The sequence below is a fragment of the Pristis pectinata genome, chromosome 14, assembly GCF_009764475.1.
Source record: "Pristis pectinata isolate sPriPec2 chromosome 14, sPriPec2.1.pri, whole genome shotgun sequence".
NCBI lineage: Eukaryota > Metazoa > Chordata > Chondrichthyes > Rhinopristiformes > Pristidae > Pristis > Pristis pectinata.
Window position 1 is genome coordinate 385,537 of NC_067418.1, and position 15,119 is coordinate 400,655.

Here is a 15,119-nt window from a genome sequence, read left to right on the forward strand (position 1 = left end):
GAATGATTTTTTTTCTTCCCCCTGGTTTTTCCTACTTAAAAATTTATCACAGAAAACAGATAACAGGTAAAACCTTATCTTTACCTACTTACCAGCTACTCACTCACCCTCCTTGCCCCTTTACGCCTAAGTGATTACAAGTGGTTTTTTCTCCTGCTCCTTTTTGATATTTTCTGTGTGATTTTTAGGCATCAAGTTCCAGAGCACTATAATCTCATCTTGTTTCCCCATCATTTGTTTGTTGATTATGTTAAATCTGTGATTCTGGAGAATAAAGATGAAAATTCAAGAAATACTCAGATCAGTCAATGTTTGTGGAGAAACAGAGTTAATGTTTCAGGTCTGGCTCTGATGAAAGATCACTGGCCCAGACATTAAATGTTTCTCTCCATAGATGCTGTGCAAGTTGCTGAATATTTTCAGCATTTTCAGTTTCTGTCTCTTAAACCTGTGCTTGTGGTTACTAACACTCTTGCCGCTCATTTAAATATTTCCCCCCTAACATTCTGTGCTCCAAGTACAACTAAGCTACTCCATTCGATCCACAGAATTGAAGTCCCTCATGCATGTAAACCTCCCTGCGCCTCTCGAAGGCTGTGGTATCCTTCCTAGAACATAGGGCCTGGGGCTGGACATAATACTCCAGTGGGGCTGAGTCAGTTTTTTTTTGGGAGCCTAATAATAACTTTCTGCCTTTGTTTTGTTTCCTCTCATCTAATCCCAAGGAGACAATCCTCAATTAACCTTCTGCCCTGATGGTTTGTGTCCATGCATTCCAGGTTGTTCTGCTCTGCACCCTTTCAAATCACTGTTCACCTGTGTTTCCCTATTTTCCAGTGCACTTTGGGAACCAATCCTATCAGTGTTGCTGCTCCTGCCCTGGATGGTGACAGCTTTGTGTTGGATATGGCCACATCAGCGGTGGCTTTGGGAAAGGTAAACCAAACTTTCACTGTCTACTTCTAGGTGTAAGCAGCATAATTAAATGTTGAACGAGATTTCAGCACCAAACACATTTCCTCCTTCCCTCCCCTTTCAGAAATCCAGACGGATGGATTCTTTCACAATTCCTGGTCAGCTTTTCCATCTCCAGCAGCCACTCCCCTTCTCGTGGCACTGTCCTACACAACCGCAGGAGATGGATGCAATGCTGCGCTTTTACCTCTTCCCTTCCCACCACCCAGGACACCAAACAGTCCTTTCAAGTGAAGTAGCCATTCACTTGCACTTAGGGTCATAGAGTCATACAGCACAAAAACAGGCCCTTCGGCCCAACTCATCCATGCCGACCAAGATGCCCATCTAAGCTAGTCCCAATTGCCCACATTTGGCCCATATCCCTCTGAACCTTTCCTATCCATGTACCTGTCCAAGTGTCCTTTAAATGTTGTTAATGTATCTGCCTTAAACACTTCCTCTGGCAGCTGACTCCATATACTGACCACCCTCTGGGTGAAAATGGTGCCCCTCAAGTTCCTGTTAAATCTCTCCCCTCTTACCTTTAATCTATGCCCTCCAGTTCTTGATTCCCCAGCCCTGCATTCATCCTGTCTATGTCCCTCATGATCTTAAACACCTCCATAAGATCACCCCTCATTCTTCGATGGCCCAATGAATAAAGTCCCAACCTGTTCAACCTATCTCTACAACCTAGTCCCTCGAATCCTGGCAACATCCTCGTAAATCTTTTCTACAGTCTTTCCTGTTTAATGACATCTTTCCTATATCAGGGTGACCAAAAGTGAACACAATATTCTAAGTGTGGCCTCACCAATGTCTCATACAACTGCAATATAACATTCCAGCTTCTATATTCAACGTTCTGACTAATGAAAGCCAAAAGCCTTCACCACCCTATCTACCTGTGATGCCACTTTCAGGGTACCATGTACTTGTACTCCTAGGTCCCTTTGTTCTACAACACTCCCCGGGGCCCTACCGTTCACTATGAAAGTCCTCCCCTCGTTTGTCTTCCCAAAATGCAACACCTCATACTTATTTGAATTAAACACCATTTGCCATTCCTTGGCCCACTGACCCAGCCGATCAGGATCCCCCTGTAATTCCCGATAACCATCTTCACTGTCTACACCACCATCTATTTTAGTCTCATCTGTAAACTTACTAACCATGCCTTATACATTCTTATCCAAATCATTGCTATAGATGGCAAATAGCAATGGGCCTAGCACTGACCCCTGAGGCACACCACTAATCACGGGCCTCCAGTCCGAGAAACAACCTTCCACCATCACCCCCTGCTTCCTACCATCAAGCCAGTTATGAATCCAGTTAGCCAGCTCTCCCTGGGTTCCATGTGATCTAACTTTCCAGAGCAGCCTACCATGCAGAACTTTATCAAAGCTCTTACTGATGTTCATATAGGGTCTACAACCCTGCCCTCATCGACCTTCTTGATTCAAAAAACTCAATCAAACTCATGAGATATGGTCTCCCAAACACAAAATCATGCTGACTACCCCTAATCAACCCATATCTTTCCAAATGCATGTATATCTTATCCCTCCAATAACTTACCTACCACAGATGTTAGGCTTACTGGTCTATAGTTCCCAGGTTTTTCTTACTTTAACGACTTGGAAGAAATTGTAGGTGGCATGGCCAATGTGTTTGCAGATGACACCAGATGTCCACTATACCACCAAAACTGAAGAAGATTGTCCACAGTCACAACAGGATCTAGATCACCTGCAGAAGTGCGCAGGGGAATGGCTGATGGAATTTAACTCATCAGTGTGAAGTGATGCAATGCAGGAGGTTAAACCAGGCTGGGGTATACACAGTGAACGGCAGAGCCTGGGGAACATCACTGAACAGCGAGACCTCGGTGTACAGATAGTTCCCTGAATATGGCGACAGACTTCGGCAAGGTAATGAAGAAGACATAGGGTATGCTTGTCCCCATCAGGCAGGGCACTGAGTGCAAGAATTGTGATGGCAATGTTACAGTGGCACAAGTTAAGCCACACTTGAAGCATTGTGTGCAGTTCCAGTCACCGCATTACAGGAAGGATGTCATTAAGCTAGAGAGGGTGCAGAAAAGATTCACACGGATGTTGCTGGGACTGGAGGGCTTGAGTTATAAGGAGAGACTGGATAGCCTGGGACTGTTTTCCCTGGAGCGAAGGAGGCTGAGGGGTTGGGCATATGGAGGTTTATAAAATCATGAGGGGCAGATGGTCACAAGTCTTTTTCCCAGGGTAGGGGAGTCTAAAACTAGAAGGCATAGGTTTAAGGTGAGAGGGGAAAGATTTAAAGGGGACCTGAGAGGCAAATTTTCCACACAGAGGGTGGTGAGTGTGTGGAACGAGCTGCCAGAGGAAGTGGTTGAGGCAGGTACAATTACAACATTTAAAAGACATATGGACAGGTTCATGGATAGGAAAGTTTAGAGGGATATAGGCCAAATACAGGCAAAAGCGACTAGCATAGATAGGCATCTAGGTCAGCATGAATGAGTTTACATGTTGTGTAACTTTATGAATCTGTAAAACTCTCCACTTCTCTTTCTTCCTTTGATCCTTTGTAAAACCTCTCTCTTTGGCCAAGCTTTTACTCATCCGCTCGAACGTCTCTTCATTTGTTCTGTCAGATTTTTTTTAACGAAGCACTCAGTTAATAGGATTCACTTGCTGCTCGTTCCAGATGCATCAGCTGCAGCCTAGTTAACCCCAGTTCTCAGCCACAGTCCCTGTTCACTCATCGAACCAGCTGGTCCCAACCAGTAGTTCCCAGCTTTACTCCCCCTGCGTGAGGTTACCTCATTGCTGGCAGTTTCTGTTCTCTCCTGTTTTGGGGGCCCTCGTGCTTGTTATTTTACAGTCTATTATTAAAGTCATCATTCACTGCTAAATCATCTCCACTGCTCTGTTTTTGGGTCAAGCCTCCTCTACAGTTGTGACACTTTGGGTGTTTCACTGGGACAAAGGCAGTTTAGACATGGAAACTAGATGAGTGTCCCCAAGCTACGGCACCTGCTTGTTGAGCTGTGGTATCTGTCACTCTCTAGATAGAACTTCAACACAGACGTGGAGAGAAGATTCCAGAAGGATGGGGCTGTGATCCCAATGGTAAAAACACCACCGATCCAGCAAGTATCCTGTGTGGAGGGGGTCTGTTGCCTCTGGGAGGAAGTGAAGCTACAAGTAAGAATTACATTTATCGATACCTTCTGTACCAGGTCTTTGTGAATGGGGTAAGCCATATGTTGTATCTCATTGAATCCATCTGGAGAAATTTCAACACACATCTCAATCTGATTGTAGAATCAATTTTCTCTTTGATTTAAGGTGATTAATATCATTTAGCCAAAGGCTACCCTCCTCAGCATCAACAACACCACCAATTTTCACTTCATCTGCAAACTTGCTTTCTGCGTATATGGATATAACAAACAGTTAGTGTCCCAGCTCCAATCCCTGTGATACATTACTAGCACAGGCTTCCAAAACAACCCTCTGCCTCCTATTAATAAGCCAACATTGCATTCAATTTGCCACCTTGTTTTGGATCCCAAGGTCTGTAACTTTTTGGACCAGTCCTCTATGTGCGTTTGATCTTCTCAATAGTTTTGCTGAAGTTCATGTAGACGACATCAACCCCACTGCCCTCATCAATTCATTTAGTGTTACCTCTTCAAGAAGCTCAATCAAATTAATCAGACCAGATCTCCCACTAATAAAACATGCTAACTATCTTTGTTTCATCCCTCCCTCTCCAAACCTATAGCTCAGAATTTTTTCCAGTAACTTTCCTACCACTGATGGTAGACTCACAGGCCTACAAATTAGCTGCCTTCTTCCTGCTGCCCTTCTTGAATAAAGGGACCACATCCTCCAGTCATCTGACACAGCCATTCGGCCCACAATTTTGTGCCAACCTTTTAACCTACTCTAAGATCAATCTAACCATTCCCTCCAACATAGTCCTCTTTCTATCATCCATGTGCCTATCTAAGAGTCTCTTAAATGTCCCTAATGTATCTGCCTCTACCAGCACCCCTGGCAGCATGTTCCATATACCCGCTGTGTTTTTAAAAAAAACACTTGCCTCTGACATGCACCCCCCCCCCCCCATACCTTCCTCCAATCACCTTAAAATGATGCCCCTTCATGTTAGCCATTGTCACCCTGGGAAAAAGTCTCTGACTGTCCACTCGATCTGTGCCTCTTATCATCTTGTGCACCTCTGTCAAGTCACCTCTCATCCTCCTCCTCTCCAAAGAGAAAAGCCCGAGCTCACTCAGCCTCATAAGACATGCTCTCCATTCCAGGCAACATCCTGGTAGATCACCTCTGCGCCCTCTCTAAAGCTTCCACATCCTTTCTAGTAATGAGGTGACCAGAACTGAACACAATACTCCAGGTGTGGTCTGATCAGAGTTTTATAGAGCTGCAACGTTAACTCGCGGCTCTTGAACTCAATACCCTGACTAATGAAGGCCAACATTCAAGGTGTCTTCTTAACAACCCTATTGACCTGTGTGGCAAGTTTCAAGTCACCTTGCTCACAATAGCAGTGTTGTAGGCAAACTCTGAAATATTACATTCTGTTCCCTCATTCAGATCATTTATGTATATTGTGAATAGCTAAGGCCAAGCACAGCTCCCACAGTATCCCACTAGAATGCAGAAGGAATTCACCAGGATGTTGCCTGAAATGGAGGGTGTAGTTATAAGGAGGGATTGGAGAGGCTGGGTTTGTTCTCACAAACGTAGGAAGCTGAAGGGTGACCTTGTACAGGTTCATAAAATCATGAGGGGCATAGATAGGATAGTCATTTTCCTGCAGCAGGGGAGTATAGAACTGGAGCGCACAGGTTTAAAGTGAGAGGGGAGAAATTTAAAGGAGATCAGAGGGATAAGTTTTTCACACAGAGGGTGTTGTCACAGACTGACCAGCATGCTGTGTTTCCTAGGTGGATACAAAGGCTATGGATTGAGTATGATGGTGGAGATGTTTTGTGGAATTCTATCAGGAGCTCATTACAGTAAAAACATCCGCTGCTGGAAGGAGACAGACTTGGTGGCTGATTTGGTAAGGTCACTCACTGGCACTCCCTGTGAGTACAGTCGCACCCCTCCCCGCATTCCTTGCCCGATGTGTACTCACCCACTGTACCGATTGTACCCTCTCTCTCCGTTGTTCCCTTTGCCATGTCTACCGTCATCAAATATCGCCGCTCTCAACTGTATTGAAAGTGCAGCACCCTAATGTCCCCTCCCCGCACCATCCCCTCCCCGTGCCCCCACCCTCCCCATGACCCCGTGCCCTCCCCATGCCTTCCCCGTGCCTCCGTTCCCCACGCCCTCTCCTCCCCATGTCCCTGCTCCCCGTGCCCCCCTTCCAGTGACCCCGCTCCCCGTGCCCTCCCCATCCCCCCGCTCCCCGTGATCCCACTCCCCGCGTCCTCCCCGTGTCCCCGCTCCCCGTGACCCTGCTCCCTGTGCCCTCCCCGTGATCCCCCTGTGCCCACATGCCACCCCCCATGCCCTCCCCGCGCCCCCGCTCCCCGTGCCCCCCTGCTCCCCATGCCTCAAGATCCTTAATGTTACAAACACAAAATTCTACAGTTTGTAACTCACTCCAGTACAGGCACATGTATTTTCATTTAGCTGATGTTTACTTCTACATTATATTGTTGAATTTATAATGAGATCCATGTTTTCATAACTCAGAAGCTCAGCTTGGGTTTCACCAAAGTCACTCAGCTCCTGACTTCATTACAGCCCTGGTCCACACACTGGAGCTAAACTCCAGTGGTGAAGTGGGAGTAACTGCCCTTGACATCGTCAGCATTTGATGGAGTCTGGCACCAAGGAACCCTGGCTAAGCTGGAGTCAGTGGGAATGAGGGGGAAACACTCCACTGGTTAGAATCATACCCAGCACAAAGGAAGATGGATGTGGTGGGTTGAGGCCAATCATCTCAGCCACAGGACGTCTCTGCAGGAGTTCCTCAGGGCAGTGTCCTGGGCCCAACCACCCTCAGCTGCTTCAATGACCTTCCTTCAATTGTAAAGTCAGAAGTTGGGATGTTCACTGATGACTGCACAATGTTCAGCACCGTTTGCAACTTCTCAGATAATGAAGCAGTCCACATCCAAATGCAACAAGACCTGGACGATATCCAGACCTGGGCTGATAGGTGGCAAGTAACATTCACACCAGACAGGTGCCAGACAATCACAATATCCAATAAGAGAAAATCCAGCTCTCACCCTCTGGAACTCAAATGGCATATCCATCACTGAATCCCCCACTATCAGTTTCCTGGGGGTTTTCATTGACCAGAAACTGCACTGGAGTAGCAATATTCACAATGGCAAGCAATCCTGTGACAAGTAACTCACCTCCTAACACCCCAAAGCCTGTCCACCATCTACAAGGCTCAGGTCAGAAGTGTGATGCAACAGTCTCCACTTGCCTGGATGAGTGCAGCTTCAACAACACTCAGGAAGCTCAACAACATGGCAGCCCACTTGATAGGCACCCCATCCACAACAACTCACTCACTCCATCACTGACACACAGCAGCAGCAGTTTGTACCATCTAGAGGATGCACTGCAGCAACTTACCGAGACTCTTTAGCCAGCAGCTAGACAGCAGCTTCAAAACCCACCATCTGGAAGTTGCCCTCCAGACAACACACCATCCTGACTTGGAAAATATCGCTGTTCCTTCACCGTTGCTGGGTCAAAGTCCTGGAATTCACAGCCACAGAATCTGCCCCCCTAACTATTGAGTCTCCTATCATTATAGTCCTGTCTGCCTTCACCCTTCCCTGCAGTGCCTGAGAGCCAGTCCTGGTGCCACAGACTTGGCTGCTGCTGCTTTCTCCTGAATGGTCATCTTCCCTACCACCCCCCCCCCCCACCCCAAACAGTATTCAAGGGGAATGGCCACAGGGGAATCCTGCACTGTCTGTCTACCGCCCTCTAACTCTCCTGGGGTCACTCAACTACTTGCAGCCTGCACCTTAGGTGTGACCACCTCACTGAAACTCTTATCTGTGATGCTCTCAGCATCCCGAATGATCTTAAGTACATCCATCTCCAACTCCAGCTCCTTCATGTGGCCAGTCAGGAGCTGTGGCTGGGCACACTTGCCACAGGTGTAGTCCTTGGGGACACTGGAAGTCTCCCTGATCTCCCACATCCTGCAGGACAAGCACACCACTGCCCTAACTGCCATCCTGATGCTCCAAATGTGAATATTAAAGACCTTACCTATGCTTACTCTCTCTTACCTCTGCTCAGCCTCTTCACTGAAGCCCCTCAGCCATTTTAACACTGCACTTACAACTCAAATAGAGCAGTTCCAAATAGCTGCTCCACTAGAGCCTGCCTCCCTTTTATACCTGCAAAACAATTTATAAACTCTGCTGGCTCCTCCTCTGCTGCTAAGGCTGCTGGGTCTCAAAGTACCCACACCTCACTGACTGCAGCGCATCACCGCCTTCTCCAGGGCAATTAAGGACAGGCTCAGCCTGTAAAGCCCACATCCCTTGAACGGACAGACAGAGGTTTCAGGATCCAGGGACCAATAGGCTTTCTGGCTCACCCAAGAACTGGTACATTTCCAGTAATTGAAAATCAAAAACTGCAAATGCTGGAAATTTGAAATAAAAACAGAAACTGCTGGAAACACTCAGCAGGTCAGTTAGTGTCTATGGAGAGAGGAACAGAGTTAATGTTTCAGGTTTAAGACCCTTTGAGCTGAAACATTGACCCTGATTCTCCTTCCACAGGTGCTGAGTGCACTCAGTGTTTTCTGTTTCTATACTGGAACCTGATCAGCCTCCTTCTCCCAGCCCAGGTAACTTCACACCAGACCAAACCTGAGCATTGCCAGCGACAGGTACTTGTAACCGCAAGTCTGGAGTTTGATCACCCAGAGCTCAGAGATCTATTTAATGAGTTAAGTTTTAACATTTCAGTTCCTGAACTTCTTTATTTACTCATTCATGCTGGCAAGGCTGGTGAATACTCTCACCCCTTGTTGCCCCCTGAGCTGAGTGAGCCACTTCAGAGAGCAGTTGAGAGTCAGCCCACATTGCTGTGAGTCTGGAGTCACACTTTGGCCAGAACAGGGCAGGGCAGTGGACCTCCAAACATCAGCATGGGATGCTCAGAGAGAATAGAATAGAGTGGGCAGTTGTAAAGGGAGAGTTTAATGCTGAAATCTTTCTTCAGCACCCAAGATCAGTCTCCGGAGGTACTTGGGTTGTCAGGCACTGTTTCCCAAAGACACTAACAGCTCCACAGTCAATGATCATGTAGTCTGCTCAGTTGAACCCACCAGCAGAGTTTCAACGATGAATGATCACAGCACAGCAAGAGCCCATACTGCTACCCGTGTAGATTTCTGGAGCTTTCCATTTGGTTCCTGGTAACCGTTCCTGATGTGCCTTTCTCTACTCCTCAGCTGGGAAGGGGTATTGCAGGGAGGGAGGGCCCTGCTACAGTCACTAACTTCCCATCTATGCTGCCACCTTCCAGGGACAGTGCTTCCTTGCCATCGATCCAGAATGCTTTGCTCCAGGCTTCAAGTCCAGGATGTCCGACCTGCTCAAAATGCACAGAGATCTGGAACCAGTGAGTTCAGCCACCTTGGTGTTTACCCATCAATGGGCAGGAGGGACTGGCTGTTAGTAAATATCTTAACTAGTGGCAGAGATAACAAGCTATCATCAGGTTTAACTATTTAACTATTAACGGATATCTTTAGAACGTAAAACAATACAGCACAGGAACTGGCCCTTCAGCCCACCGTGTCTGTGCCGACCACAATCCTATCTGCCTGCACGTGATCCACGTCCCTCCATTCCCTGCCTTTTAAATGCCACTATCCTGTATGCTTCCACAACCTCCCCTGGCCGCACTTTAACTAACGGGGCTTCCTGAGACCACCTGGAACAACCTGGTTACAACTGAAGGTTCTGCTGCTTTGTGCTGGATGTCTCTCCCCTCCCAGTTTAACATTAATAATGCTCAGCAACCGATGGGAGAGACCAATGAGTAATGCCAAGGACCTGCTTCCTCCTGGCATTGAATTCAGAACCAGGGTGGCAAGACCCCACAAATGCTTCAGCCATTAGGACTGAGATCAGGAATTTTTTAAAAGAGGGGTTGTGAATCTTAAATATTCTCCTCCCTGAAGGGAGAGAATCTTGGAATCCTCTTCGCCCAAGGGAGTAGAAGAGGAGGAACAGCACTGGAAGAGTGATAGTGGTAGGGGATTCTGTCATAAGGGGAGATGATCGGTATTCCTGTGGCCATAAAAGAGATTCCAGGTTGGTACATTGTCTACATGGTGCTGGGGTCAAGGATATCCAGTAGATGCTCCCAGTCTACCTTTACCAGGTGCTCCTTTACGTTAATTAAATTGGTCTTCCCCCAGTGTAAGCCCTTTGTTGTAGGTCCATCCCTGTCCTAGTCCATAACCACTTTAATATATGGGGTTATATTCACTATCGCCAAAATGATCCCCACTGACACTCCCTCCATCTGAGTGGCTATATTCCCCATGATGAGGTCCATTAATGCTCCTTCCCTCTGTGGTCTCTACACACCATTTCAAAAAGCTCTCCTGGACAATGATGACCTATTTTTATTGCACCTCTCTGATATCTGCCTGCATTTTTGTTCCTCTTTCTCCTATTGACTGTTGGGAGATCTGAAATACCACTTACCCCTGGTAAGTGACGACACCCTTTTTATTTCTAATCTACCCATATATCCTTGTTGGAGGAGCCGCCTAGGATATCCTCCCTCAGTACTGAGGTAATGCAACCTTTGACTAAAAGAGCAATACCTCCTACCCTTTTACACCCCCTTCTGTCTCGCCTGAACATTCTATACCCTGAGATATTGAGTTGCCAGTCCGGTCTGTCCTCAACCATGTCTCAGTGATGGTAACAATATCATTAGACCCCCATGTTAATTGAAGCTATGAGTTCCATCAACGAGTGACACTCCTTGCATTACAACAGATTCAGTTTGGGTTTGAATTCCCTTGATTTTCTACTCGATTGTTCTATCTACTGGACTTGCCATTTCCCCTCTCCACTCCATCTGAATAACTACTCTGAGCCCGCTTGACTCTCACAACAACATTTAGGAAGTATTTAGATGAGCACTTGAGTCACCAGGGCATCGTACATTATAAATGAAGTGCTGGTAAATGGAATCAGTCCGCACTCTCAATCTCATCTCTGTCCTAAATGGGTTATCATTTGTTCTTGAACAGTGTCCCTTGTTCTAGCTACTCCCACAGGAAGAAACGTCCTCCCCACCAATCCTCAGAACATTACACTTTCCAATCAAGTCCTCCCTCACTCTCCGAAACTCGCAGATACAAGCCCAGCCTGTCTGACCTTTCCTCGTAACACAACTCACCTATTCCAGGTATTAGTCTAGTAACCTCCTCTCACCTGCTTCCAGTGCATTAATATCCTTCCCTGGGTAAGGACACCCAGTACTGTATACGATACTATGGATGTGGTCTCGCTGATGTGGAGCGGATGTCTCTCCTGGTGGGGTATCGAGGACTAGTGGCACAGTCTCAGAAAATAAGGAATCACCCCTTTAGATGGAGAGGGTTGTGAATGTTTAGGATTCTCTCTAGCAGAGGGGTGTGGAGGGTGGTCATTGAGGGAGGGGTGTGGAGGGATCATTAGGCTGAGCAAGCTCTTGACCAATGGGGAAGTGAAGGGTTCTGTGGGAGAGGGAGGAGACTGGGAATTCCTGACCTCAGGTCTGGATCAGACCAGCTGTGATCTCTCTAAATGATGGATCAGGTGGAGTGCCCACACTTGGTTCTATTTCCTTGGTTCTCAAGTTGACTCTCACAACTCCACCTTCCATGCAAACCAACAACTTAGTGAAGAGATGGAGCCACTTCACAGGCTCTGGAGGATCAGATCCTGTGGATCTTGTGTTTTAGGAAGGGTTGGGGGAAGGTATAGGGGATTAGGTTACATCCCCAGACACTGTCCTGTCTGCCGTGATAGTGACCTGGTCATTATCATCAGACCCTGCCATCAGATGCCACCCCATCAATGGATGGCAGACAGATGTCAACCTGTCCTCACTATGTGCTGCAAATTACTGCACTCTGGCATCATTACACCAAACCACTAGACACCAGGTGTGGACAAAAGTAAACCCCCAGCAAGCACTTCTGGCGACGTTTGAGGGGCTGAGACTCCCATTGCAACTGCGGCAGATAACTGGATGATGTGTTTCTATCCTCTCAGAGTGAACCCGGGCTGTGTGTTCTCACACCTGGAGACCCAGAGAGACAGCACATCGCAGAGTGTGAGCAGCACGGTGCCATACCGTACCATGTCAGCGTGGTGGACCACATGGTGAGACAACCCCTTGAGCTCAGAACTGGGCACCAATTCCGGGGGGGGGGGGGAGGAATGGGTAACAGAGGAAGCAGGGTGGTGAAATTATCCCAGAGAAATCACGGGAAGAAAATGGAGAGCTTGCAGGATTAAAGAGGGGATTCCTCGTGGGAACGAGTCAGGTGCAGAGAGTGAGGGGGAGAGAATCAGCTGGGAAATGGGGCAGTGAGGGGTAGAGGGGTGGGGAGGGGGGAGTTGGGATAGTGGGTGGGGAGAGAGTTGGGGAGAGTGCAAGTAAGATGTGAGAGGGGCAGGGGTGAGGGTCATGGGGTGTCGATAAAGAGAAGGGGAGAGACGGAGAGTGGGGAAGAGATGGTGGTTGCTTTAATCTGGCCTTTTCTTTCTTGAAATAAATTGTTTTTCTTTGCAGAACTCTGTGGCGAGGGAACTGGGGGTCAAACTGCTCCCAACTAACCACACAATCAATCCCTAGTGGCTGCATCTGGTGAGCTGACATCAACTAGATGTTATTGAGGAGCAGAACAAGGGATGGAGGGACCTCCTGATCTTTTATTGTGTTGTGATTTTATGTGTTTGCCTCAAGGTGCTTCCAGGTGGTAACGTTAATCTTTGTTTCAAGTCTGACTGCTGCAGTTGTTCAGGCAGAAGGTTCACTCAGTGTAGTGATGGGGACTCAGTTGCTGATCAGTGGCAGGAGGGAGCAAGTTACGCAACGCCAGCCAGATCAGCAGATGTTTGGGGTTCATTGGGAAAGGGGTGCCTGCTGATATCTACTTCTGGCCATCTTAATCCAGGTGTTTTCTTTGTGGGTTATGCTTTGGAGTAATGTGGATCAAACTTAATCCCCTCTCTGTTCAATAAACAATGCTGTTTCCAGACCTGATTCCTGATTTCGCTGAAGACCAGTCCCAGGTCAGGGAGAGGGGCCACTCTCTGCACAGGACACAATGCAGACCAACCCTTCACCAGTACTGGGGGAGCATCCCACTGTGGGAGGGGCAGTGCTGAGGGAGCGCCACACCGCGGGAGGGGAGGTACTGAGGGAGGGTCACACTGTGGAAGGGGAGGTACTGAGGGAGTACCTCCCCTCCCACAGTGTGACCCTCCCTCAGCTCACCAAATGCAGATTTCACACTGTGGGAGGGACAGTACTTAGGGAGGGTCCAACTGTGGGAGGGGTGGTACTGAGGAAGAGTCACTGTGGGAGGGGTGGTACTGAGGGAGGGTCACTGTGGGAGGGGTGGTACTGAGGAAGGGTCACTGTGGGAGGGGTGGTACTGAGGGAGGGCCACACTGTGGAGGGGTGGTGCTGAGGGAGGGTCACACTGTGGAGGCGCAGTACTGAGAGAGTGTGGCACTGAGGGAGGGGTGGTACTGAGTGACCACAGAGAGGTTTGGGTGTTGACTCGTACTGCACCATAGCCATTGGTTAGTCACAGGCACCGTCTACAATGGGAAGGCACAGTACTTGTATGGAGACAGGAATCCCTCCACTGTCCTGACTGTACCTCCTCCCACCTGCTGCTCCTGCAAACTCCACCCCATTCTCTCATTCTTCTCTGACTAACCAATGGCCACGTTGCAGCACGAGTCTACACCCAAACCTCTCTGTGGTCACTTTGACAGTGAATGACTTACCAACACCCTCAGTCCGAACCCACTCTCCCAGCTATCACTTGCTCCAATGATGATACTTTCCACATGGGGGTCTCTGAAATGTCTTCCAGAGTCATGGCTTCCCCTCTTCCACAGTGGACAGAGCCCTCAACCACAACTCATCTCATCCCTGCACCTCCGCATTCACCCCTTCTCCTACTGGAGAGTCACCCAGTCCTCGCCTTCACCCTGCCACCTCTTTATTCAGCAGATCAGGCTTTGCAATTTCTGCCAGTTCCAACAAGATTCCAGACCAGACACACATTCCTCACCCCTCCCCATTCAGCACTTTGAAGGGATCACTTTTCCATCCCACCTGCCACCCCCCCATCTAATAACACTTCCCATTGCAACCGCAGCAGATGCAACCCCGGTCCCTTCACCTCATCCCTTCCCACCGGACGGTGTCTCCAGAGGAACTCACTCAGCCCTCCTCCGATCTGGTGCTCACACTGAGGTCTCTACACTGAAGACCCCCAACACAGACCGTCTGACCACTCTGTGGAGCAGTCAGTCGGAGTGACCCCGACCCTGTTGCTGCCACGTTAATCCCCCATCCCACTCCCACCTGTCTCTCACCTCCCGCACTGTCACAACGCAAGTGGAGGAACAGTGCCTCATCTACTGCCTTTGTACCTCGCAGCCTCCAGGACTTAGTGCCGGATTCTCCAACTCCAGGGAACTCGCCCTTTCTTTGTGTTTGCACTGGTACTGGTGATTTCTGTCTGTCATCGTTTTAGTCATTTTTCTTTTTCCATTTGTATCATCTGACCTGCTGGACACATCCCACAGCCTCACCTTTACAACACGTTACACAGTTGTCAGCTTCATCTGATCCTGACTGTTATCCACTGCCACATTAAGCCAATTGGTCTCACCATATCAGAGATATTTCCTTTGTTCTACTCAGCCCTACCTCGCACTCTCTGCCTCTGAAATAAAACTGTTTCCTCTCTCTCAGTCCCAGACTTGGGACATTACCTGCTTCTCTTGTCCCACCTGCTGCATTCCCTGCTGTGCTTTGTTTCAGGAACCTCCACTCATCATAATAAATCGGTTAAAGATGTTG

The 15,119-nt window shown here is 48.3% G+C and overlaps 1 protein-coding gene across 1 annotated transcript in view; it reads left to right on the top strand.

The window, feature by feature from the left end:
* Nucleotides 1–13,163, top strand: part of LOC127577857 (uncharacterized oxidoreductase YjmC-like) — a 46,540-nt gene extending 33,377 nt beyond the window's left edge. The window contains exons 6-11 of the mRNA XM_052029469.1: nt 838–936; nt 4,031–4,166; nt 5,939–6,057; nt 9,522–9,617; nt 12,281–12,391; nt 12,804–13,163. Coding sequence (XP_051885429.1) covers nt 838–936; nt 4,031–4,166; nt 5,939–6,057; nt 9,522–9,617; nt 12,281–12,391; nt 12,804–12,866 — 624 coding nt within the window. The 3' untranslated portion in view covers nt 12,867–13,163. The remainder of the gene's footprint in view (nt 1–837; nt 937–4,030; nt 4,167–5,938; nt 6,058–9,521; nt 9,618–12,280; nt 12,392–12,803) is intronic.
* Nucleotides 13,164–15,119: the final 1,956 nt, after the last annotated feature.